The 27,133-nt window shown below is 36.6% G+C and overlaps 2 protein-coding genes across 3 annotated transcripts; both read right to left on the bottom strand.

Moving 5' to 3' along the window:
* Positions 1–1,640: 1,640 nt before the first annotated feature.
* LOC106666294 (collagen alpha-2(XI) chain-like) lies at positions 1,641–13,342 on the bottom strand. Of its 2 annotated transcripts, XM_014393378.2 has the most exons (4): positions 13,260–13,342; positions 4,790–5,117; positions 1,854–2,019; positions 1,641–1,714 (listed from the first exon to the last, which is right to left on the bottom strand). In XM_014393378.2, the coding sequence occupies exons 1-4, from the start codon at positions 13,327–13,329 to the stop codon at positions 1,679–1,681; spliced, it is 600 nt and encodes a 199-aa protein (XP_014248864.1). In that variant the 5' UTR covers positions 13,330–13,342; the 3' UTR covers positions 1,641–1,678. The 2 variants fall into 2 exon arrangements, with proteins under 2 accessions (XP_014248864.1, XP_024083609.1); XM_024227841.1 differs by having other exon boundaries at positions 1,694–2,019.
* An 11,189-nt stretch (positions 13,343–24,531) lies between these two features.
* On the bottom strand, positions 24,532–26,910 carry LOC106666312. The gene is made up of 6 exons (XM_014393397.2): positions 26,870–26,910; positions 26,720–26,811; positions 26,558–26,666; positions 25,091–25,477; positions 24,822–24,929; positions 24,532–24,759 (listed from the first exon to the last, which is right to left on the bottom strand). The coding sequence occupies exons 2-6, from the start codon at positions 26,798–26,800 to the stop codon at positions 24,578–24,580; spliced, it is 867 nt and encodes a 288-aa protein (XP_014248883.1). The 5' UTR covers positions 26,801–26,811; positions 26,870–26,910; the 3' UTR covers positions 24,532–24,577.
* Between the last annotated feature and the right edge of the window lie 223 nt (positions 26,911–27,133).

Genomic DNA, 27,133 nt, shown 5'->3' with positions numbered 1-27,133 from the left:
GGCACAGAGTAATTTTGGCTAATGAGAAAGGAGACTGGCCATTCATAGGCCGCGAACCTATACTTGGGATAACAAAAACAAATATAGAATCCTCCATCGCAGAATGATCAAACAACCCTCACCAAGACTGGCAAAATCACAGCTGCAACTGGATAGAGCTAAACTCAGAGGAGTCATAGGAGTCACCAGTCACTGGCATCTGAGAAAACATCTATACAACTTGGGCATATACAGATATGATCCCATCTGCAGATTATGTAATGTGGGGGAGGAAACAGCCACCCATATCATCTTCGAATGCGAAGCAAAAGCTCTCTGGAGATTCATCCTAACATACGTTAAAACTTAGGGAATGAAATTGTAGCAGCGACAGTCAATGAACTGATACTTCTAAGGAGAAGGATTGAGTCTGTTGCACTGAACTAAGGAACTAGGGAGGTACAATAAGCCAGAAGGCTGCAGTGCCTGGGGACTGCAAACCCCGCTTTTTAGTATCCTTTTCACCATACCATGGAAGAATGTACCAGCAACTAAAGAAGTTTCGTTCAGAAGCCGAGCTAATGGTTATGATACCCACATGCACCACAGTTGGATGAAATGGAACATAAAAAAAGATTGCAATTTCGCAATTTGTAAGTTGTAACATTAACATTAAATGAGATCAGCTTGGAAGCATTTACCATTACATTAAAGACTCGCCATAAAAAAAAATCAAAGAGCAGATATAAAGTCCAACTAATTGAAGTTTTTTATTGTATGAGAGGTAACTATCCTCATGTCAACCAGATTTATAAAACACTTGTACCTGGGAGGACATGTTTTATGAAAAGCCAGCCAATGCTGGCCATGAGGTCTCGGGGGCCATCGTCATTTGAGGTGACTTGAAGGGTTCTTTGGATCAGAGGGAGGTACCCCGCTTCCTAGTATCCTTATCACCATACCATACCGATAATATTTTTGTGATTTTAAGTGCAAATTACGGCATTAAAATACAAATCTCACTTTATTTTGCAAACTACAATGAATTTTCCACAAGATAACATTTCCGTGAAAAAATTCGCGTTTCCGAATACACACCAGCCGCTCAAAGAATGACCAAAGGCAAAACCCATGTTTTTTTTTTTTGAAAATACACAATTATGGCCCGTGTAATAATTTTCCATCAAAATTTTCGGGAATTTCACCATAAGGATCCAAGGACAAACTCACATATATTTTTCAGAACTTTTCTTAATGAAATCTCCTTTGCAAGGTTTGAAAAACGTGTATCGAACCAAAGGAGAGCAGCAACCCAAGAACATCGTACATCTCATATTTTTAATAAATTTGATTTATTAGTTTGTAATTGGAAAAACGTAGTGAGGTCACATGCAATGACATGAAGGAAAGAAGGAAAGGAAATTAATTTTATTTTAGTTACCAACTAATAAATGTTTTTATTAAAAATATAACATGTAAGATGTTCTTGGGTTGCTACTCTCGTAAGGTTCGATATCACCTTGCAAATTATCTGTTTTCTGTTGAGGCAAATTATATTTTTGTTTTATTTTATTTTTTAAGAAACGAAGAAAGTTTGTACGTTAAGATGAAAGACTAGTAGTTTTCATGGCTACTCTTTAAAAATACTTCCAAATAACATAAATGCCAGCTTTAAAGTCCGTCAACTTGGGATAGTTTTTCATCTTCTCGGCTCCCTTGGGGTGCTTATATTTTCCTTCAAAAACGCTACATTAATTCCCATAAGTTGTACATTGAATGAGGATGAAAGGATCCGTTTAAATCGCTCAGGAATTTAACAAAAAAATCCTATGTAGGAGGAAAATCGGCTTACGCTCTTCACAAGTCTTACTTACATGTAATCCTCCCTCGTCCTGCAAAAGGGGCTGACCTATTATGACGATACCATCAGTGCTGATTGTCGTGTTTTTCGGCCTTTCCAACGGTTCGCTGAGGACGTGGTCGCAATCCACTATTAACGTCGCCGCATCTCCCTTGACACTTAGTCCCAATCTGTACCACCTGGAAAAAAAACACAACTTTTCTAAGCATTATACACCGTCGGTTCGAACTAAAACACCTCCAGATTGGTACAGATGGAAAACGTCAAATCTAGAAATTCATAATATGTTTATGATTTATCATCCAATAAATCATCAAATCGTTATGACCTATTTTCCCTATTCTATAGTAGTATAAAAACATTATTAATGAAAAAGTGCTATAAACAGTACATATTTTTTCATTTCTTTATTTATGCACACCATTGTTCTAAAAGTACACGTTGAAAAGCTGTAGCAATATAGTTGCTACCGCTTTCATTGCATATTTTACGATGATACGCTACCTAGTCGACCTGACGTTGTTTAGAAGAAATATGATGATACACTGGACTTTTTCTACGTACATAATTTTTCTTAAAGCGCAGTAAGACTTTTCGGCAAAGGGGAAATAAAAAGTTGGCTGTGGTCCGTTTCGATTGCCTTCATAAATGTTGGATTTTCATGACCTTTTTTAGTTTCGTGTATGAACTTTGTTAATGATAATATTCTGCATATAGCAGATTTGTTAATAATTAAATAACCATATGATTACAATTAATTTTTAAAAGTACATTTAATAAAATATTATATTTTTAAATTTATTTTATTCATTACGATCTGTACAAAATGGATATGCAAATGACATTCTAGGTATGCCAATTGATGCCACTACTCCAAAGTACAACTTTACCAGATGTACTTTTTTATTTACGAGGGTTCGCAACACCAGAAATTACCCTTGGGGTGCCGGTGATTTTGAAAAAAAGCTCATTTGTAAGTATGTCGGGTTCGAATGGAGGGCCGCTAGATTCGAACCCGGGACGTTTACCTTACAGTGATGAACGCCGTGTCAACGACTAAACCGTTGCGGCCACCGACGCCCCAACAAAAAGTTCGCAGTACTGATACCAGAACGGGAAGAATGGGCCAAAGGAACACCACTAAAGGCAAATTCCTATTGGTAATCTGACGGCTTCAAAACGGACAAGGGTACGGGAACTGGGGGTCTTTGGTATGAACCCCAAGACCGAACTGACGGTAAACCTAGGTAAGTATGCTACAGTTTTCCAGTCTGAAATCACAGCGATTGAACAGTGTGCCAGAGAAATAAAAAGGAATACATTCCCAGAAAATAGCTATTTTCTTGGCTTCAGCCAGGTAGTACTCAGGGCCCTAGCCTCATGCGAGGCGAAGGCAAAGAGTGTTTGGAACCGCATGGATGACCTGACGGAAGTCCGCGACACTAATGATCTGACCGTGGCAAGGGTTCAAAAAGGGAGCCAACATGGACTCTCTGCGCCCAGAACCCTCCTGCGACCTAGCAGCCTGCCACAAAAGAGGTTACATCTTAAAATGGATCCTTAATGAGTCCAAAACCTGGTGGTATAATAACACAGGTATGAGGCGAATAGATTCATAAAAGGACCATCCGAAAAAACCTACAAAAGAATTACTGGAAGGCATCCGCAACCGTACCAGGATTTGGTTGGACTCCTGACAGGGCACCGCAGTTAAGAAAGCACATGCACCGGATAGGAGTACAGACAGAAGAAACATTGCGCAGATACTGCTAGAAGAGGAGGAGACCGCAGGACACATTTTATGTTTCTGTGAAGGTCTACCACAGGTATGAAGCACGCAAATTGATTCATAGAAGGACCATCCGCAAAACTTACAAAACAATTACTGGAAGGCAACCGAAACCGAATCAGGATTCTGGTTGGACTCCTGACTGGGCACCGCACTTAAGAAAGCACATGCACCGGATAGGAGTACAGACAGAAGAAACACTGTGTAGATACTGCTAGGAAGAGGAGGAGACCGCAGAACACATTTTATGTTTCTGTGAAGGTCTACCACAGGTATGAAGCACGCGAAGAGATTCATAGAAGGACCATCCGCAAAACTTACAAAACAATTACTGGAAGGCAACCGAAACCGAATCAGGATTCTGGTTGGACTCCTGACAGGGCACTGCTACTTAAGAAAGCACGTATAGGAGTACAGGCAGAAGAAACACTGTGCAGATACTGCCAGGAAGAGGAGACCGCAGAACACATTTTATGTTTCTGTGAAGGTCCATGCAGTTGCAGATTCTTGCAACTAGGACAAGAAAAACCACAAACAAGATTCTACACCAAGGAACCTCTGGCAAAGCTGTGGAGGCTGGTTAATAGCCTGAAGCTGGCCAGTGAGTTATAAATAACAGAGGAGCACAATAGATCTAGTCAGTGGAGGTTGTGTAGGCCTTGTGGCCGCCTCTTTTATCCCTATCCCCTATACCCTCGTAGGCAGTGGAGAGAGAAATCAGCCAGTGCTGGAACTCTCCTTTATTTAGTTGGAAGGGTTATGATAGGAAGTCACAAGGACATAAGGTGAATTTTGTGAACCTAAGTGAACAGTCTTAATATCAGTGATATTTTCTGCTTTATTCATTTTATTTTTTTTTTCTACGATGGTTCGCAACAGCAGTGGTCATATCAACCCTCAGGGTGCCGGTGTTTTTGAAAAAAAGCCCATTTGTAAATATGTCGAGTTCGAATGAAGGGCCGCTGGATTCGAACCCGGGACCTTTTCCTTACAGTGATGAGCGCCGTGACAACGCCTAAACCGTTGCGGCCACCGACGCCCCATTTATTAATTTTATATTGTATTTTCGACTGAAAGCAATAACTTTAAGGCCTAATACTCTGCTGTGGCTATTATGCCAGGACGTAAGGCAATTAAAAAAAAATCTGACTGTAAATTACCTTTGTTCTATTGCATCCAGCGGGTATAAAATCGAAAGAGGGATCGTGTCAGGCGGTTGGTACATGAACACTAGGCTGGCGTCGCGCAGTTCCAGCGAGATTTGTTCCAGCCCACCGGCGTCGTAGACTGTAAAAATCGTCCCGTGATCTGCGAGCGGCCTTAAAACGACGAGGATGGAAAAGTCGATGGGCCACCCTTCAGGCAGGATCCATTCCAGGTTGGTGGTACCGACATCTGTCGGGTTGAGTAACACCGAGCCACCGCCGCACCTCCCTGCACCTCGATCCTCCAGCTCTGTTGTTGCTGGCCCGAGGATGTCAACTCCATCTGAAAAAGAAATAGTTGCTACAACTCACTGAATACAATAGTACATATGTATTTCGATAAATAATCTATACATATATCCTACATTTAACGAGTTTGATTAAATGAACCCAAGTTTATCCCTTAGAAATTGCATGCTTTCAGTTAAACATAAAGATATTTGAACTATTGTTAAAAAGAAATTATATAGGAGGAATCATGAATTTCTTTTTGGAATGTGAAGACGACTTGTCCTTTAGATTTAGTCGTAGTCATTTCGTTCTGAGTCTGTTGATGAAGAATGAAAAGGCGTTTGGTTCAAGGTGCTAAGCCTGGCCTGCGATCAAGCTGGCACAAGAAGATCCGGATCAGCTTCAGTTCGCCGGGAGTGGGCAGTTTCTCGTTACTCCAAGACATTACAAAATTGTTCTGTTCTTCGAAACAAATGCCCCCTGGCGACTGAGAAAGCGTCCCGAAAGACGAGCAAGCCTGAAGATTCTATTGCAGATGGGAAGCCGGGATTTTGGATGGATCAAATGGCCTTTGGATAAAATCAGATTGACTTGTGAAGACGACGAACGTGAAGTTGTCAAACAGCTGTCAATTGCGTCCTCAACTTTTACGTCCTGTGTTCCGAGCCTGAAGCTCTCTCTTGAGCTAGAGTTGACATAAAACATGTTATAGGCCTTGGATAAATGACTGCCGCTTACAAATATATCCAGCCCCTTAGCTGCTTTTTCCTCTCATTCTCATTTAGATAATAGTCGAGCATGCCTTCTCGGGGTTCAGGTTGAACCAACGGAATTATCAGCAATTCATGACATAAGTACACTTTGAAAGGTTGTAGTTCTGTTTGTGAAAGGTAAGAGATATATTTTTCTTACACAAACTTCCTACAATATTTAGAGCGTTTTGCATCTGGTTTGACAGAGTTCTCCAATTTCGCTTTTATGATTACGAGGTCATTTTTACATTACATCATCATTACGAGGTTATTTTATGTTACGAGGTCATCTACGCAACCTATGACATGATATACTAAGCTTATAAGCTGTTTACTTAGATCATCATCTACTAGCAACCGAAGAAGTATCGATAGTTAGCTGACTTTCCTGTATATCATTACATGTATATCTATCTTTTGTTCAATCAAATCCTATTCAAGCCACCTGTCAGACCCAAGAGGACGCCCTGGGCTTATCAAAGCATGGTAGATAACTAAGCCGAGCGTAGAACACTGCACACGGTGTATTGTATATTATTTAAAAAAACTTATCATCCCCTGTACAACAACTACTAGGGAACGGGCAAAATTCTGTTCTACTAATAGTACAGGTACAGGTTCTACCTAATAGATGCCATTCTAGGTATGCCAATTGATGCCACTACTCCAAACTACAACTTACCACGAACTACAAAGTACTGATGCCAGAACGGGAAGAATGGGCCAAAGGAACATCACTAGCAAATTCCTACTAGTATACTGACGGCTCCAAAACCGACAAGAATATGGGTGCTGGAGTCTTTGGGATGAACCACAAGACCGAATTGACGATAAAACTAGGCAAGTTACAGTTTTACAATCTGAAATCATAGCGATTGAACAATGTGCCAGAGAAATAAGAAAGCTAGGAATACATTCCCGGAAGGCAGCTATTTTCTCTGAAGCCAGGCAGCTCTCAGGGCCTTAGCCTCATGCGAGGCGAAGGCAAAGAGTGTTTGAAACTGCATGGAGGTTGGAGGCCCTGACGGAATTCAGCGACACTAATGACCTGTTCCTGGGAGGTCCCTGGGCATTCCGAGCATAGAGGCAACAAAAAGGTTGACATGATGGTCAAAAAAGGAGCCACATGGACTCTAAGAGTCCAGAACCTTATGCGGCTTAGCAGCCTGCCACAAAAGAGGTTACATCTTAAAATGGATCCTTAATGAGTCCAAAACCTGGTGGAATAATAACACAGGTATAAGGCGAATTGATTCATAGAAGGACCAACCGAATTACTGGAAGGCATCCGCAACCGAACCAGGATTCTGGTTGGACTCCTGACTGGGCACTGCAACTTAAGAAAGCACATGCACCTGATAGGAGTACAGGCAGAAGAAACACTGTGCTGATACTGCTAGGAAGAGGAGGAGACCGCAGAACACATTTTATGTTTCTGTGAAGGTCCACGTAGGTGCAGGTTCTTGCAACTAGGACAAGAAAAACCACAAGCAAGATCCTACACCAAGGAACCGATTGCAAAGCTATGGAGGCTGGTTCATAAGCATAAGCTGGCCAGTGAGTTATAAATAACAGGGGAGCACAATAGACCTAATCAGGACGAGGTGCAGAGGCCTTATGGCCGCCTCTTTTAACCCTATCGCCTATCCCTACTAATAATTCTATACTAGGAACTACTGGTTATGCAAAATGGTTATGGCTCTATCCAAGCGATAAAATTTAAGGCCCTTCGAAGTACAATAGGTGAAAAAATTAAGACATTTTTAATCATCCTAGTAAAAATGATGGTAAATATGCTGAAGAGTTTTGTAACATACATGTTCAAAATAAATCAATAAATTTCTGTTTTGTAGCTTTCTGGAAATTCTGTTTTCAAATTATGGCAAAAAGTAAGGGATATCATCAATAAATTAAAATAATCAATTAATTAAAAATGAGAACCTTGATAGGTTGGAGGCAGTTTTTAGGTATGACACTCTCCAAATTGAAAATACCGGTAAGGAGTTTTTGCAGTAGCAAATTATCCGGTAGAAGATTGATTCGTTATAGAAACCGGTAAAAATATATTTGCTTTATTGATCCTCTCCTAATGTTGATTAATGTTTGTATTTACAGTTCCGAAATGATGAAGGGGATAAATTTCAGTTCCGACAAGGTAAAAACAATTAATCGTATCTGAGAACCGACGTCCCATCGAGGCTGAGCAATTTCCTTGCTCTTTTACTTCAAATCTTAATTGGTTCGTGGACATTCTTCAAGGGGTATCAGTGTGATAAAATTATTTCACTACCGAGTTGGAAAGTTTACGCCGACCCTATTGAAATTGGGAGTACAGCTGTCCGTTCCATTGGGGTGTACTTCATGTCACATCAAGATCATAACCGTCCATTATGTCGGTGTGACGAAGGGACCAAAAGTTTATCTTCCGTAATAATTCTACTCTGACACTCATAAAGTTAAATATCCCGTCAAATTATTTATTGTTTTAAGGAAATGACTATCTTTGCGAATGGACATACGGTATACATCAAAATTCAAGAAATGGCTCTTATTTTATAGGCTAGCTAAAATCTCCCAAATACGATTGTCGTTGCAGTATTATTAATAATAGAAAAAAAATCAGCATGCATTGAATCATGTAATATATGCAACAGCATAGTCCTTTAGCCCCCTTTGCGTATTTATTACGTCAAAGTAATTCCTTAACTTCTAGCCATCTAACATTTTTTTTAATTTTTAGAGCCTACAATTTTTACCTATACTTCGTGGTAGATTTCCAAATATTTCTGCCAAGGCAGTGATGTGAAAATTTTTGGTATATCCATTCACTTTTATTATTCAGGTCATTACTACCTCGGGAAGGGGTGCAACGGTTTAGGCGTTGACACGGCGCTCATCACTGTAAGGAAAAGGTCCCGGGTTCGAATCTAGAGGCTCTGCATTCGAACCCGACATATTTACAAATGGTCATTTTTTTTCAAAAACACCTGCACCCTGAGGGTTTATATGATCTCTGACGAACCCTCGTAAAAACAAATAAATAAAATTACTACCTCAGCATTAGTCTGTTTTTATATTTCACGATCAAAATTATTTTTACAAATATTTCCTCAATATTGGCAACGTAAGATTACAGCTGTTGAATTATTTTTGCGACTAACACATTGGAGAAAAAAGAATAAAGCTGTCGTAAATCATACGGTTTTAAAATTTGTATTAAGAATTACAGTTAAAAAATAAAGAAAAGAAGATGCACCAGTATATTTTTCTAATATTTATTTGTTCAGTCGTTTCAGACGTTTCCGTAATCAAACAATATTACAAATATTACACTTGCATATTGAAACTTAGTGAAAAGAATACAACTAACATCTGTACGGCGCTACTTGTGTCAAGCGTATGGGTCTTGTCAGCCTACCACTGCATCCTCGACGTAGAAGGTTTTGAAAAATTACCCACGAAATTCATACTTACGGGTAAAAACGTTCAACGTGTTAAAATGGAAGTAAGGAATCCAATCAAATGGATCAAGTCGTTACAGTTTAACCAAAACCAAGCGTATCTCCACGACTATGTCTTGATCATGATCGACAAAGAATTCCATAACATAAACACTTTACGGAGGAATCTTTTCTCCAACGACGTAGGAACGATCAGGGACGCTTATATCTATTACATGTTCAGGAAGGAAGAATGCCATCTGGTCGGTTGGGGCCAGAGAGGCCTCCTGATGATGACATCAGTAAGTTTGGAGCAGATGCTTTGCCAGAACAAGAGCAAGACGGACTTAGTGGGTATTGAGTACGCCATCATCATCTGCGCGTTGACGGTTGACGATTCGTTTTTCAGGATGGACACTGCTTCTTTGCTAATTTGTGACAAAGACATTTACGGATTCAGAAGCCACTATCCGACCGAGGAACGCGGGGCCGACATTCTGTTTTTCACTTCCATATGGACGGCCCTGGAACACTACAACACCCTGTCCCCAGGGATTTACGAAGTTCCATTAATAACCAACGAAAAGTCTAGTAAGAGCGTAAAAACATGTCACCTATCCAACTATGTTTGGTTTAATTTGTCTCTTGTAACAACTGTTATTAAACTTTTAAAAATGAAATATTATAAAAGCTAATACATTTTTTGTTGTTTAATTAAATCAGATGGTAAAATTATTTTTTCTTATTTTTTAGATAAAGATATTTTAGGAAGATTCACAAAAATATAAAAACTTTGAATTCACTCTTAATTTTATCGATTAATGAAATAATTTCTATGCATAAGGGTTTCTTTGAAATTTTGAAATATACATAACGTTTTTTCCGGTTCTTAGCCTTAAGGAACTGTATGGCACATTCTGTATTTACAGTTTGGGTTGGTATACATTCAACTTTTTAATATTTTTATTGTACTTAATATAGGAAACCTTTCCAAAAATAGGTTTTTCTTTTCATTTTGACTTATATATTTATATTTTATTGTAATTATAATGGTTTCTGATCCCGTTAAAACATTTAAATCATTAACAACATTTGCCCCATTATTTTATATTTTTATTTATTTTATTTTTTTAGTTTTATATTTTACTTTATAAAAAATCAAAATATAAAGATATATACATTTTTTGAACCTATTTATACATTTAAATCATTATATCATATGTCAAATTATTTTATATTTTGATTTATTTTTTGTAAAAATCATCATTTAAAAACAAATATTTTTGATCTTGTTAATACATTTAAATCATTAATATATTTAAATATATTTACTGTACTTTATAAAAATCAACATGTAGCATTAATTAGATTTGTTGGTGATGTAAACGTGCACGCAATTACTCGTAAACTAAGAAAGAAAAAATAATATAAAAAAAATTTCTTCTTTATGAGACAGATATTCAAGAATTAAGTTAGTCAGATTTAATAATGTAAATCATTTTTAAATATGAATATTTTACTTTATAAAAATCAACATATAGCATTAAACATGTTGGTGATGTAAACGTGCACACGATTAGATATTTTATAGCTAAAAACCAACAAAGAAATTATAATACTAAAAATATCTCTTTTATGAGAGTGATATTCAATAATTAAGTTAATTAATCAAATTTTAGGTAAATAATTGTTTTTGATCCTGTTAATACATTTAAATAATTAATAACGTAAATTATTTTTAAATATGGATATTTTACTTTATAAAAATCAACATGTAGCATTAAACATGTTGGTGAGGAAAACGTGCACGCGATTAAATATTTTATAAAAACCAACAAAGAAAATATAACATTAAAAATATCTTGTTTATGAGTGATATTCAATAATTAAGTTAGTCAAATTTTGGGTAATTTTTGTAATTATATATTTTTTTGATCCTGTTAATACATTCAATTAATTAAGGTTTTTTTTAAAGTTGAGATAAAAAAGTCAGTGTCACGAGCGGGATTTTTTATCTCAACTTAAAAAAAAAACCATAATTAATTGAATGTTATTAATTGGTCAAGCGGACCACGAAAAAGAGTGAATTTAACCAGTTAATACATTTAAATAATTTTTAAACATAGATATTTTACTTTATAAAAATCAACATGTAGTATTAAACATGTTAGTGATGAAAACCTGCACACGATTAAATATTTTATAAAAAAACCAACAAAGAAAATATAATATTAATAATAAATATAATATCTTTGTTTATGAGAGAGATATTCAATAATTATGTTAATTAATCAAATTTTGGGTTACTTTTGTAATTATATATTTTTTATCCTGTTAATACATTTAAATCATTAATAACGTAAAATAATAGCATTAAACATGTTGGTGATGTAAACATGCACACGATTAGCTATTTTATAGCTAAAAACGAACAAAGAAAATATAATACTAAAAATATCTTTTTTATGAGAGTTATATTTAATAATTAAGTTAATTAATCAAATTTTAGGTAAATAATTGTTTTTGATCCTGTTAATACATTTAAATCATTAATAACGTAAATTATTTTTAAATATGGATATTTTACTTTATAAAAATCAACATATAGCATTAAACATGTTAGTGATGAAAACCTGCACACGATTAAATATTTTATAAAAAAACCAACAAAGAAAATATAATATTAATAATAAATATAATATCTTTGTTAATGAGAGAGATATTCAATAATTAAGTTAATTAGTCAAATTTTGGGTAACTTTTGGTATTATATATTTTTTATCCTGTTAATACATTAAAATCATTAATAACGTAAATTATTTTTAAATATGGATATTTTACTTTATAAAAATCAACATGTAGTATTAAACATGTGTGATGAAAACCTGCACAAGATTAAATATTTTATAAAAAAACCAACAAAGAAAATATAATAGTAAAAATATCTTTTTTTATAAGACTGATATTCATTAATAAAGTTAGTTAATAAAATTTTAGGTAATTTTTGTAATTATAATTGTTTTTGACCCTGTTAAAACATTTAAGTCATTAAAAACGTAAATCATTTTTAAATATGGATATTTTACTTTATAAAAAACAACATATAGCTTAAACATGTTGGTGATGAAAACCTGCAGACGATTAAATATTTTATAAAAACCAACAAAGAAAAGATAACATTAAAAATATCTTGTTTATGAGTGATATTCAATAATTAAGTCAGTCAAATTTTGGGTAATTTTTGTAATTATATATTTTTTTGATCCTGTTGAAACATTCAATTAATTAAGGTTTTTTTTATGTTGAGATAAAAAAGTCAGTGTCACGAGCGGGATTTTTCATCTCAACTTAAAAAAACACCATAGTTAATTGAATGTTATTAATTGGTCAAGCGGACCACGAAAAAGAGTGAATTTAACCAGTTAATACATTTAAATAATTTTTAAACATAGATATTTTACTTTATAAATATAAACATGGAGCATTAAACATGTTTGCGATGTAAACGTGCACACGATTTAATATTTTATAAAAAATCAAAAAAGAAAATATAATATTAAAAATATCTTTTTTATGAGAGTGATATTCAATCATTAAGTTAGTTAATCAAATTTTAGGTAATTTTTGTAATTATAATTGTTTTTGATCTTGTTAATACATTTAAATCATTAATAACAATAAAATTTAAATATTTATATTTTACATTATAAAAATCAACATATAGCATTAATTAGATATGTTGATGGTGCAAACATGCACACAGTTCAATTTTTACAGCTTTAAACCAACAAAGAAAATATAATACTAAAAAAACAGCAATTTTTATAACAATTTAATTTGGGTATAAAATAATAACTAATACGTGCTAAACTGATCCATCAGCCTAACAGGCTCTCGAAAAATTCTAAGATTTTCAATATTTTTGTAAAAGAGATTCCCTCGGATCGTGGACGAGGATTTTTGCCTAATAAGCACGACTGAATAGGCATTATTAAAATTCACCTGGATACAGCTCAGCCCTCAGGAGGGTGATGCAGAGGAGAAATGGGAGAGATTTCTTTTGCCAGCACATCACTCTCACATGACTGGTGCCAGACTGAGGCTGTATTCGCCCCGATCTGGCCCGCTGATAAACATTAATCTAATAACCATAAACAGCCCTTTTAATTAACACCGCCGTACATATGCGTTTCTTATTAGGGAGGAGGGGTATTTCCAGATTTCGTCTTTTAAAGTTCACGAGGTCTCTTCAAAAATAAATTGATTACCCTTAGTCAACCCTTAGTCATTTTTTCGATTTGAAGCTATCTCATTTAATCACAAATTCAACCACTTAAAAAGCACATAGAACATAAAATGAATAATGAATAAAACTATTAAAGATCCAAAGTATAATTTTTAATATTGATGTTGCTACATGACTATAAACATGATAATTGAGAATATACGGACCATAAAAAACATTCTTTTTTCTGGAGAAAATGATCGGATAGTCAAGTTTCTGCAATTTGATCAGCAGTTTGCTATTTTCGTAGGTTTTAAGGTTATCTAGACAGAATTCCTCACAATACTCAAAATCGAATTTCTGCAGACTGAGTGCTTGTAGAGGAAATTGATAGGTGTAAAAATTCTGATAATCTGTATCGAGCATTATTTAATCCATTCAAATTTCTTACAATTATAATTTTATTTATTATGCAAATTAATGTTAGAGTTAGAGAGTAACCCGCGCCGACTTGAAGATGTGATAGAAATGCGTTGAATTCTTTCATAAAATAAATGGAAATTGTCCGATTGTATAGCTAATTTGAAGAACAAAATTAAGACGATTATCATCAATGGGTTGAAAATAAATAGGTGATCAGTTTCTGTCGATCAAAAACTGATTTGAGTCGCATTCAACGCGTTGAACAACGAAAGTTGAATCATGACAACGCGTCTTAACCCTAACCCTACCGGACCCAACCCTAATGCGAAAGTGAAGAGAGTGAATCCAGCCTGAAAACATATTTAAAAAAAATTAACAATTGTGAGAAGACTAACTGAAGTTGTTAATAGGGTGCCCCCTTTCTGTAACCGGTGGAAACTCAAAATAAATTCCCCAAAACTGAGGCCATTCTTTTTACCAGGCGTCGCCCTGCTTTTAGAGACCAAAGTATTTGTTAACAGCTTGCAAATTCCATGGGTTGAAACAAAAACAACAAATACTTAGGCATTATTTTGGACAGGAAGCTCAATTTCTCTAGTTACATAAATGAAATCTTAAAAAAAGGGAAGGTTGCTACGAGGGGTACCTCGTTCCGATTTTGTCCCACAACTCTGTGCTCAATTTCAATAATAAACTCCTCTTATACAAACTTGTGGTAAAGCCTGTCCTCCTGTACGCCTTCCCCGCTTCACACCTCCAGATCAAATTGGAAGACGTTACAGTACACACAAAATAAATTTCTGAAACTGGTAACCTCTTCAAGCCTCCTCCATGAGAGTACAAACATGAGATTGATATACGACGAAACTAAACGGCTCACTGAAAACATTTTCAATAAACTGATTGACCACAGAAATCCCACATGCCGAGAAATTGGAAGGTACCCTAACGAATACCATTTGGAAGCACAGGGCAATAAAACATATATAAACTAGTAATCAGGCTAATATATGGGGTAAAGATGTGCATGTATGCACACTGCAATCTCGTAAATTATAATTAATTAAGGTTTTTAGTTGAGATAAAAAAGTGAATGGCACGAGCGGGATTCGAACCCACGATCTTCGGCTTGATACGTCGCAGCTCTACCACTTGAGCTATCGTGACCTCGAACCACTCGGACACCAACTTCCTATCTCAACCCCACCTTATGAGTTTTCCCTCCTTTTTGCCATTTTTCATTGCTCAAGTTCGTCATACACAGCGTCATCAGTTTGATGAATTGCTTCCTTCTCATGGCTTAACACGAGATACCAAAGAGACCTACCTACTCCAAGTACAGGACGACATTTTATGAACTCTGTGTTTTCTATACCATGTGTAAAATTATTATTTGGAGATCGAGAGATGCGGTCTGGTGGGATGTAGGTTTTAGAAGACCATTTTCTTTATCGTGCCAACGTTTCGAACTTTATTGAGATCATCTTCAGGGCCTTGTTTTGTCTCCATTTCAACAAAATAGTTCTTTGCTTGATAGCTGATGCAAGTTTCGTCTCATTAAATTCACTAATTTCGTGGTCCGCTTGACCAATTAATACATTACAATTAATTAATGTTTTTAGTTGAGATGAAAAAAGGTTAATGGCACGAGCGGGATTCGAACCCACGATCTTCGGCTAGATACGCCGCTGCTCTACCACTTGAGTTATCGTGACCTCGATCCACTCGGACATCAACTCCACATCTCAACCGCACCTTTTGAATTTTCCCTCCTTTTTGCCATTTTTCAAATGTCGTGTAATCGGATTGGATTCTCGACGACAAATGAAATGGCCTCGGAGAGCTTTATTTAAGTGTACTTCAGTGTACTGGTACTTGGTAGAGCAGCGGCGTATCTAGCCGAAAATCGTGGGTTCGAATCCCGATCGTGCCATTGACTTTTTTTCATCTCAACTAAAAACCTTAATTAATTGTAATGTATTAATTGGTCAAGCGGACCACGAAATTAGTGAATTTTAATTTAACTTTAACTGAATTCAAGGAATCTCGAAATACATCTATTTCATTAGAATAATAATTCAGCAATGTCATTATCCTCGGTATGGGTGAATTTAGTCCATATTCTGTTTTGTAGTGTGGAACAAAGAACAAATTATGGTTTCCTAAGTGGTCGCTGAGGCACACATAGCGATAAATGTAAGTTCAGGATATCAATGGCCCCATTCCACAATTTCCAACCCCAAATGAGATCGGCAAAAATACGGCGGGAGCTAAGCGACTCGAGACCAAGCCAGTTCAGTCTTTCCAAGTAATTCAGGTGTGCAAGACCAAATCTGGAGGCCATTATCCTGGTTGCTTTCTTTTGAACTTTTTCCAAATCGCTAATCTCACCAACGTAGTAAGGGGACCACACGACACTTGCATATTCCAGATGGCTACGAACGAGGGATTGATATAATATTTTAACTGCCAAGATGTTTTTAAGATCTTTAGAAAACCTAGTAATAAAGCCAAGATTGCGTAGAGCCTTATCTCGAATCTGTTTGATATGGTCACTGAAATCATCCCATTTATTATGCCAAGTTACTGTTATATTTTTTTAAATGTTGTTATCATAAAATCACTAATTTCGTGGTCCGCTTGACCAATTAATAATTAAGGTTTTTAGTTGAGATAAAAAAGTCAATGGCACGATCGGGATTCGAACCCACGATCTTTGGCTAGATACGCCTCTGCTCTACCACTTGAGCTATCGTGACCTCGACCTTAAAATTGGCAAAAAGGAGGGAAGATTCAAAAGGTGGGGTTGAGTTAGGGTCCGAGTGGATCGAGGTCACGATAGCTCAAGTCGTAGAGCAGCGGTGTATCTAGCCGAGGATCGTGGGTTCGAATCCCACTCGTGCCATTGACTTTTTTATCTCAACTAAAAACCTTAATTAATTGTAAAGCTGTTATCATATTTGCACATATCATTTACTCCTGTGACATCGCTAAAGCTTCTCAATGCAATATGTATCTAATTTCATTTTGCTGATATCATATTTTTGTGGTCTTTTTTTGCAATTGTCAACGAGCACAATATTGTTAAAACCTCTATATTTAGGCTAGGGATCAAATAGATCAATTATTGTAACAGGATGTAATAGTGCACCGCCACTTCCCCTTAAAACTTAAAGGAATGTGTTCTACGTAAATTTATTACAAATAAATGTAATCTAAAAAAAATTAATTAAGTACATGGCGTCATAATTGTGTACTTTGAAATAGTACGTCATGAAGTATTTTCATTATGTTAGTACAAACATAAACAATAAATTAATATTTTTATGTAAGGTTGAAATGAAAAAGTTAGTGACACGAGTGGGATTCGAACCCACGACCTTCGGGTCAATACGTTGAACTATCGAGGCAAGTGGTTAGAGCTGCGGCGTATTGAGCCGAAGGTCGTGGGTTTGAATCTCGCTCGTGTTCAACCAACTTTTTCGTTTCAACCAAAACCTTACATAAAAATATTAATTAATTGAAAGAAGTAATTCGGTCAATAGATCACTAAATATAAAGAATAAACAATCAAATTTGTTTACTGGTTTGGATTTTGGTCTGCGAGTCGGAAAACTCAAGTTGAATGTATCATGTTGTATTTACTCCCAGGTTTTTTGAATTAATCAAACGCGTTTCGACATTGTGCCATCTTCAGTGAGTAATCATAATATGTGTGTTTCCTACAGTTAACCTATTTTGTTTTAACTCTTTATCTATTTTATAATTCTAAAAATGAATCTCTTCGATTTCTTTTTGTACATTTACTTTTCAATATGTTTGAATATCCCTTTGTATCAAATGTCATTTTGACAAATGCCCTAGCCTTTTCTGTTCATTGACAGCATTTCGATTATGTATTTATTTTAAATATCCGATTTGCCATAGGTGCAAAATATTGAGGCAAGAGGATACGCTTACTTAGTCGGCTAATGAAGCGTATAGGCCGCCGGTCGATAGTCTTTCAACAGGTGATGCTGAAGTTCCATTCATGACGGATTCGACATTTTTCCAGAGCAGGAGCGATATCGTTTTAAAGATGTGGCCGATGTGCGCTAATAAAGGCCAAATTTTATCAACAAAATCTACACGTCTATCGATTTTCATTCTCCAAATTCAAGATCGTTTAAATTTGACATTATCGTCAACTATGATTTGGAATCAAGCTTTCCTGAAAAACAACTCTACAAATTCAACACTCTTTGATCACACTAAGTTTACAAGGCATTGGCTAAATATAATCTTGAGGTCGGAATTTTCTTGGATCTTTCGGAGAAAAATATGGTATTCGTTCCTCCGTCTTGTCATGAGTTTCTTCATATCTCCGGGTCGGCAGTTGTTAAGTCTAGTAACTGTCATATCTTTTCCAGCCGTAAAACCAAGGGTGTTCCTCAAGGCAGTATACTTAGCCCACTCTTGTTTATATTATTTGTGAATGATTTTCCTTGCTTCCTTAGAGATGACTGTCTCAACATCAACTCGCTGATGACTCCAACTATGCGTGCGGACTCCCTCGAGAATTCATGCTAGTAAGGTAGAGCCATTTCAGAGTGTACATCATTTTCACTAAATCACTTGGAGCTCAATTACTATAATCTATTTGTGTGATATTCAACAAGACCATTAACCAAAAAATTCGATCCTCACTCTTACTAACTACTTCCTTCTTATGGTTGTTAAAATCTGCTTCCTGGGACAGCTCTTACAAGGAAACTCTCGGCTGTTGGCTTAGGTTTGCGCGATTATGTTATCGAGTTATCAAGCATTGTTTATGTCACGTGCTTGTTATGGTATTGGCTTTTGAGGTGGTGATCCTTAAATAAAGTTTTCTACTTGAGAAAATTGCAGTTCTTATTATATTTGGTTTTAAACCCGTGAGACCTGCGTAACGTTCTTTAAAGTGGTACAAGTGCTAACGACTTCAGGAATATCTTACAATGCATTGGCATCATACACAGCATCATCATTTTGATGAATTGCTTCCTTCTCATGGCTTAACACGACTACAAGTACAGGACGACATTTTATGAACTCTGTGTTTTCTATACCATGTGTAAAATTATTATTTGGAGATCGAGAGATGCGGTCTGGTGGGATGTAGGTTTTAGAAGACCATTTTCTATATCATGCCAACGTTTCGAACTTTATTGAGATCATCTTCAGGTCTCCATTTCAACAAAATAGTTCTCTGCTTGATAGCAAGTTTCTTCTCATTAAATTCACTAATTTCGTGGTCCGCTTGACCAATTAATACATTACAGTTAATTAAGGTTTTTAGTTGAGATGAAAAAAAGTTAATGGCACGAGCGGGATTCGATCCCACGATCTTCGGCTAGATACGCCGCTGCTCTACGACTTGAGCTATCGTGACCTCGATCCACTCGGACATCAACTTCCTATCTCAACCCCACCTTATGAGTTTTGCCTCTTTTTTGCCATTTTTGATTGCTCAAGTGGTAGAGCAGCGGCGTATCTAGCCGACGATCGTGGGTTCGAATCCCGCTCGTCCATTAATTTTTTTCATCTCAACTAAAAACCTTAATTAATTTCTTCTCATTGTTGGTGATGTCCTCGCAATGTCAATGGCACTCTCAAACGACACACAAGAATGACACATCTACACGGAAAACAAACACTTTGAGCCCGTCACACCAGACCGCATCTAACGATCTCCAAACAATCATTGTTAAATTTGATGATATTTTGATTAACTTTAAATTTGTAGTAATTAATTTACAAAATATATAGTGTATGGCATATCTTTTCGTCACCTGCATGTGGATTTCAAGTAGAACAATGTGAAAGGAACAATCGACAAAAACAGAAGTGACTTGAGAAAGATTGAATTCGAGTAATTGTTTAATATGAAGGAAATATCAGATTTTTTCTCGAATCGTTTAGATCAAGACCAATGACATTTCTAAACTCCACTTGGTGACAAAATACTTCGCTAATGGATGCGTTTCCTTTATGGAAACGAAATTGTCAAGTGCGAGTTCTGAATTACAAATTAACGGAGGGGATCGAGATATGATGGAAGAAAAATATTTTTAGCGCAGGCGGAAAAAAGGAATAAATTCCGGTTTATCGATGAGCTCCAGCTCGTTCGCTTAAAAAAATCGGACTAAGACTGAGAGAGATTTTGAGTGAGATGGATCAAGATAAAGAATTCAGTTCTGTACGTGTCTTCATCCGGAATATTTAGTTAAAAATATTTAAAAAGGTCCTTAATCCAATCAAAATGTGGATAAATCCTTACAGATCCGTGCCTTACCTTTCTAAAATATTATTGCCTAGTAAGGCCCCTGCGCTAAAGTAAATTCCCCACAGCTAGAATTTTGCCGCTTGCTTGTCTTACATCAACCCAGAAGTAATATCAACAAATAAATTAAATTATCGTTAAAATTCTGAAAGAAAGGCTGGGAAGGAAGTTTTTCACAAACAACAATAAATTTCTAATCGTGAAATAGAACCTGCAAGATATGAATAATAAAAATAATTATTCTTTCTATGTAAGGTCTTAGTTGAGATTAAAAAAGTCAGTGTCATGAGTTGGATTCGAACCCACGACCTTCGGCTAAATACGCCGCTGCTCTACCACTTGAGCCATCGTGTCTTAGATCCTCTCGGACTACTCTCGATCTCAACCTACAACCGTTAGAATTTTTCCTCCTTTTGCCATTTTCGAATCCCGCTCGTGACACTGACTTTTTATTTCAACTAAGACCTTACATAGAAAGTGTAATTAATTGAAAGAAATAACTTGGTCAATTGACCACTAAACGTAAATGGATTAATATTTAATAAAAAATAATTGAGAAAATAATTAAATTGATCATTTATTACAATGTGTGGTGTTTAGTGACCGTTAGCCAATGATTATTGGAGATCGTGAGGTGCAGTCTGGTGTGACGTAGTTTTAGAAAAACATTTTCTTTACACGTCAACGTTTCGATCTTTATTGCTATCATCTTCAGGGCTCAAAGTGTCATCTATATTTTCCATGTAGATGTGTCATTCTTGTGTGTCTGAATGATGACATACTAATTTTTAAAGTGTTATAATTGTATGTTAAATGTGTGAATATATCAATTCTGTTAGCGGAAGATAAAGAAGCACAGATAGTTACAGTTATTTATAAGCTTAGATTTAATATAAAATACATAATTTATAAATCTTCACTTAAAAGAGCTCATTAACAATTCAATTAAAGACTACTTATGAAATTATAATATATTAATCAATATATTGGTTTAAACGTATAATTTTATTTATTTAGAAATCGTGAGATGCGGTCTGGAGTGGTGTAGGTTTCAGAAAAACATTTTCTTTGTCGTGCCAACGTTTCGATCTTTATTGAGATCATCTTCAGGGCTCAAAGCGTTTGTCTTCTGTGTAATTGTGCCATTCTTGCGTGTCGTGTCGAGAGTGCCTTTTCTGAAACCTACATCACACCAGACGGCATCTCACGATTTCTAAATAAATATCGATTAACGGTATAATTTTATATTGCCTGAAAAATTAAATTGTACAACAATTTTACTAAACGTTTGACGTTATTTTTTTAATTACATGTAGACGCATTTGCATGTCTGCATGAACTGATGAAACTATTTATTTAGATTTGTTCATTGCCGACCTTGTTTTGTTCACAAATAAAATAATCGTTCGAATAAGAAATTGAGGACATGGGCCTATTCATCAGTGATTTTAGAGCCCGAGCTATTGCCCGAGACAATTATCTCTCCCGATAAACTGCTCGCATACATAAAATGTTGTAAAAACCAACGTAGAAATATTTAGATAAATCCTTAATTCATTGAATAGGATACCATACCTTAGGTTACACAGACGACCTGGTAACAAACATAAAATGTAACTTCGTTAACATTGTCAAATCAGATTTAAAATGCCTTAAATATTTTAGGAAGATGGTGTGAGAAAATGGGTTTAAACATAAACCCTAAGAAAACAAATCTCATGCCTTTTACAAGAAGAATGCAGCTAAATCTAAAAGCAGCCACTATAAAAGATGAAGCCTTAACTCTCTCCAAAGAAACAAAGACCGATGTACAACCCTTGACCAAGGCTCAAATGGAGAAAACACAGGGGCAACAAGACTTGATAGATTATGCAGCAAAAACTGGGGAATAAACATCAGGATTAGTTATACACCACAACAGCCAGACCCCGAGGTTGCTAAACACACTGACCAATTCTACAAAGGCTAGCGTGACTTAATATAACGGGGGAAATGCATATTTGCCACATTATAGCAATCGAAACCGCTCGACTTCCACCAATACTTATTTATGTACAAAAGATCTCCGCGTGCATATGGAAGATCGGACGAAGGAAGAGTAAGAGTGCGAAATGGGGAACTGCGATGTGTCATATATAACCTCTCCCGTTCCCGCGACCTCTTGCCTTCTCGAGGCAGCCACCGTTAAGGCCTCTCCGAGACCGGAATAAGAGAGGATCGCATCATGTTCATTGAGTGAAGTTGTAGGAAATACACTGGCCGGGTGGATTTTTGGAATGGAGTGGGCGCAATCCGAAAGGTTGTGCTTGCGAAGCCCTGGGGGCACCCGTTGCCCGAAGATAAGTGGAGAGACTACCACCAACCCTCTGAATACAACCATGTGGAGAAGGGTATCTGAGATTGGACAGTTTTTAAACCGGGATGTGTGTGGGGCGGACACACCTCTCGGAATATTCCTTCGAGCTGGGGTGATCTTGTTGTGAACTTATTAGCGCTTGAACCATCATTCTCTCCTCTTTTATCCATCCAGAGGGTACATACCTTAATACTTTGCTGATCACGGTGCCAAAAGGTGGTACATTATGCCTTTTCTCATTCCATGTCCCACAGCATATTTCCTTAAGATCTTTCCTAACCCTTGAATGTAAGGGAAGTTTCCGAGCAAAGCATAATGGTGTATCCTAGCGAGCATGGGGAACTCTTTAAAGCATGTACCAGATCCTGTCCACTTAGTTGTGCTTCACCAACTGAACTACGGGATAGCGCAAAGTTCCATGTTCCAAGCCTGGTAGATCGCTACATGATACTGGAATCCTAGTGGTTTAATAGCGAAACCACTGGCGGGTAGTTAGAGTAGAGCCTGCTGTCCGGTGGTGCCTTCAACGCCTTCCTTTACCGAAGACAGCTCTGGGGGGGGGGTAGAAATTCAACTAAAAACAATAACCGCGGCTGGAGCGGAAGTTCCGACGCTAGAGGGACCCCAACACTCTGAGAGACAGAATACCTTCTCTATCCAGATAGTTAGCAGGTCAATCAATTATATACATTTCAGTACCGAGAGCGGCTTTCCAATAGATACGCGGCACACGGTCGAGTGCATAGATGTCGGTCCACCCCGTCGAAAGAGGCAACAGAGAGTCACCTTAGTGTGTGGATAAGTGGCTTCTACACCAAACCTCATAGGATTAACACGAGTCACTTGTGAGCAGAGGTGTGTTGATCTTATCTTGAGAATCCAAACGTGTGATAAAGCCATGTACCAAGTGCGCACGCTAAAGAACCTCGTCATTTTGATGATATTGCGTCCGAGAAATAACATCCCAAGTTTCAGGAAAGGGCTTAATATGGTACATTAGACAGATAGAACAAAGATGGAACTACCTTGGTGTAAAAGGGCCGAACTTAACTTAGCATAACAATAACCCCTTGGACTAATTTCAACAATTTTCAAAGATGATGTCCAAGCAATACAAATCTGTGCACAGGAGTTAATAAAATAATATGAAAGGTGCAGAGGTGCACATTCTCGAACGAAGCAGCCATAAAGGCACTAAACGCATGTTTTTAATTTCAAACAAGCCCAGTAGTGCATTAATTGGTTAATGGAAAGTACACTAGGAAATTACAACAAGATTACCTTAAAGTGGGTAACAGAATATGACAGAATATTAAGATATAGAAGGAACGGTTGACCACCTAGCCAAAAAAAAGGGATGACCACTCACCATGGGACTATAACCACAACTAGGTGCACCGGAGTGTGTTCATAAGTTGGAACTGGAAAAACGGCTTGAAAAATAAAACCCCAAGCACAGGACACTAGGTATTAGAAACGATTTATACATCTTTCAAAAAGGAAGGCGGAGGAACTTCTCTGTCCGAGCAGTCAGGATATGTATAAATTAGAGGCTTCTATACCGTCCACTGCCTTCTTAACTACCACCTAAGGAATATAGGCAAAACAGAGTCAGAAACATGCTGATTCTCACAGGAGGAACTGAGGCATCGGAACACTATCTTTTGTGAATATGAAGCATTTGCCCAGTCGCAGTACAGCCTCTTCGGTAAGGCAATTCTCATCAAAAGAGTTGCGCGAAGAAGCAACGAGGAAAGCGCTTAGGCTTGTAGGAAAACTAACCTAAAAAAGTCGTTGAACGTAAAATGTACGTCCGTGCATACGCTTTCTGAAATTAAACCTCATCGAATTGCTGGTTGAAGGTTTGAAGAAATTGCCCAAATCGGGAGTTAAAGCACTAAATACTGTAAATAAATAATCAGATGGTTGATAAAAGAAACCATTTAATGATTGATTAAAGTTACAATGTTCGGTGATTTCCAATATGTTTTCATTTATGAACTATTTCTAAGGTTTTAAAGCACTTCACAGATAAAATAATTATGACTATTGCAGCTTTCTGCCAGCACGTTTATTGTTTGGTTTACGAGTCCGACAGAGGCGCAGTTCAAACCGTCGTCGTTGTTTATGACTATCTTCGGAGGAGACAGGACCGCTTCTTTATCGTTGTACGCGTTACTAATCGACGTACCGTCTCCTAAAGAATATCATTTAATGTTAATAAAATTTAATTAAATCGTACAGTTTTTCACATTACACCTTCAAGATTTTCGAAGACGATGTCGTCACGAACACTGTCTGCAGATTCAATCCTTCGATCTATTGGCTCGTCCAGTAAGACAATTGGGTCATCAATTACTGATGAGACTGAACATTTTTGAAATTAAAAACGTATTAGTGACTGTCGTTTGATAAGGACCAATTCACGGGGGCAATTTTCCGTTTCGCATCGATTCTGGCGTATGTAATTAACACGATTTTATTATGATGCGAAACGGATTGAAAAGCAATATTGAAAAGTGTCTTACAGTTGAAATTGTCCCATATTTCTTTAAAGGGTTCCTCGTCGGTTGCGATTTGCGAGATAATCCTCGAAAAGCTCTTGCGCCTGAAGTCTTCGGCGTTCGGTCTCTTCACCTTGGAGATCGGCCATCGCTCGGCTTCCGGTCCGCTGTCGGTCCAATTGCTTTGGTACATTTCGTTGTAGAACGGAGAAGAATCGAAGAACTGTTTCGGAAAGCTGTCTTTATCCACAGTTATATGCCATCGGTCGACCACGGCCCAGGTGAGCCAACCAGTATCGTCTTGAATTTGCGGCTTTGAAAGTGCTCTATGATTATTACCCTCGCTCACAACCCACGCATTCGAATTTGGAGTTTTATATACGTCCACCCAAATTTTAAAGTCGTGACCACCTGAATAGATCATAAATTATGTAAGGTTCCAATCTTCGTAGAGGTCATTTGACAGGTGAAAAAAAGAAGACTACTTACTGGGTTCACCAAGCTTTCAGCACCTTATACACAGTAACACACAATTAAAAATTAATGTAATAAAATGCTATACATACTTTACCAAGAATGAAGAAAAACGATTAACATGGCAAAACTATGTTGCTGAAGAAAAGAAGATGATCTCAATAAAGGTCGGAACGTTGGCACGATGAAGAAAATGTTTCTTTGAAACCTACGTCACACCAGACCGCATCTCACGATTTCCAAATAACTATTGTAAGCGTTTTGGAATTAAGGTTATGAAGCACATGGCCAACATACTAATTTTTGAAAATAGTAGTAGAATTTGTGAAAATAGACATCTATATAAAATGATAAGTAATTATTAGCAGACAGTATTTATATTTGACAATGAAAACAATAATTTATAATAGAGTTAACCATAACCTCGCTAAAAATCCATATGACTAGAGATCCAACAATTTTTTAATGGATTGTTAGCGAGGTATTGTTTAACTTTATTATAAATTATTGTTTTAATTGTCAAATATAAATATTGTATGCTAATAATTACTTATAATTTTATATAGATGTCTATTTTCACCATCAAAAATGCAGTATGGCTGGCTATGTGCTTCATAACCTTAAACCCAAAACGCTTATACAAAAGTTTTCTATGTTAATCGTTGTTTTTTTTCCTTCTTGGGAAAGTAAGCATAACATTTGATTACATTAATTTTTACTTGTAGTTACTGTGTATTTTTTTTAACTTGTAATAAAATAGACCCTGATGATAGCCAGGTGACGAAAGCTTGGTGTACTTCGCATTTAGTCTACTTTTTCCCCCTGTCTAATGACCTCTACGAAGATTGGAACCCTTCATAGATTATCTGCAGGTCGATCAACAAAAATCAGATCATAAATTCTCCGGTAATGTCTCACACTTTTCACACTGAAGTAAAATAATTCATTCACATAATTCAAAATAATTCATAAAATTCTTTCTGAAATAACATAAAACATGATAGTTATTACACATACCGTAGCCGGAAAGTATTTTGACAACGGCGTTGGAAATCCTCGGATCTTTTATAGGCATCAGCTGCATGCCATGGCTCGCGCAAAAGCGGTGCGCCTCGCACCAGTTCAACTGGAAATCGTTTATAATAAACTGTTTCCCAAAAAGTGAACCAATAAACTTACTTGTCCAAAAAAACCTAAATAAAACTTCTTTCCGGTCGCCTCGTCCAAGTACAGTTCGTGGGGCACCTTGTCGGCCCTCATCGTGCACGTCCCTTTGGGAGCGACTATAAAACATCATAAATCACACAGAAATATCCCAGTATTTTATACCTGCCTTCCTTTTTGTCAACGACTGAATAGCATTTTTTTGGTAATTTTATTTTTGAACATCGATCACCTTCACTGACCGCATGGCAAAGAAAAATAAAAAATATTAGACAGAGCTGTATTTTAAATTCAGAATGAGGACATTTAACTGATATACGTTGCCACATTTTCAAATCAATTACACTTGCATATCAAAAATGGTTAATTTAAAAAAAAAAGTAAAAACAGATCCAAGCTGTTCCAATTTTGCTACGGTCTAATCAAAGA

This window comes from Cimex lectularius, unplaced genomic scaffold (genome assembly GCF_000648675.2).
Source record: "Cimex lectularius strain Harlan isolate CLEC.00 unplaced genomic scaffold, Clec_2.1 scaffold62, whole genome shotgun sequence".
In the NCBI taxonomy this organism is placed as follows: Eukaryota; Metazoa; Arthropoda; class Insecta; order Hemiptera; family Cimicidae; genus Cimex; species Cimex lectularius.
The sequence above is the reverse complement of the archived record's forward strand: the minus strand, read 5'-3'. Positions and strand labels throughout refer to the sequence as shown.

What these genes read in the sequence shown, in the direction of transcription:
- LOC106666294 (XM_024227841.1), bottom strand. Translation starts at nt 13,329, where the DNA reads ATGTGCTGGCAAAAGAAATCTCTCCCATTTCTCCTCTGCATCACCCTC. An exon ending in GAGGGCTGAGCTGTATCCAG is followed by an intron (nt 5,118 to 13,259) that starts GTGAATTTTAAT and finishes TTTCTTTTTCAG; the next exon opens with ATGGAGTTGACATCCTCGGG. An exon ending in CTGGATGCAATAGAACAAAG is followed by an intron (nt 2,020 to 4,789) that starts GTAATTTACAGT and finishes TTTTTTTTCCAG; the next exon opens with GTGGTACAGATTGGGACTAA.
- LOC106666312 (XM_014393397.2), bottom strand. Translation starts at nt 26,800, where the DNA reads ATGAGGGCCGACAAGGTGCCCCACGAACTGTACTTGGACGAGGCGACC. An exon ending in ATTTAGGTTTTTTTGGACAA is followed by an intron (nt 26,667 to 26,719) that starts GTAAGTTTATTG and finishes AACGATTTCCAG; the next exon opens with TTGAACTGGTGCGAGGCGCA. An exon ending in CGTCTTCGAAAATCTTGAAG is followed by an intron (nt 24,760 to 24,821) that starts GTGTAATGTGAA and finishes GATATTCTTTAG; the next exon opens with GAGACGGTACGTCGATTAGT.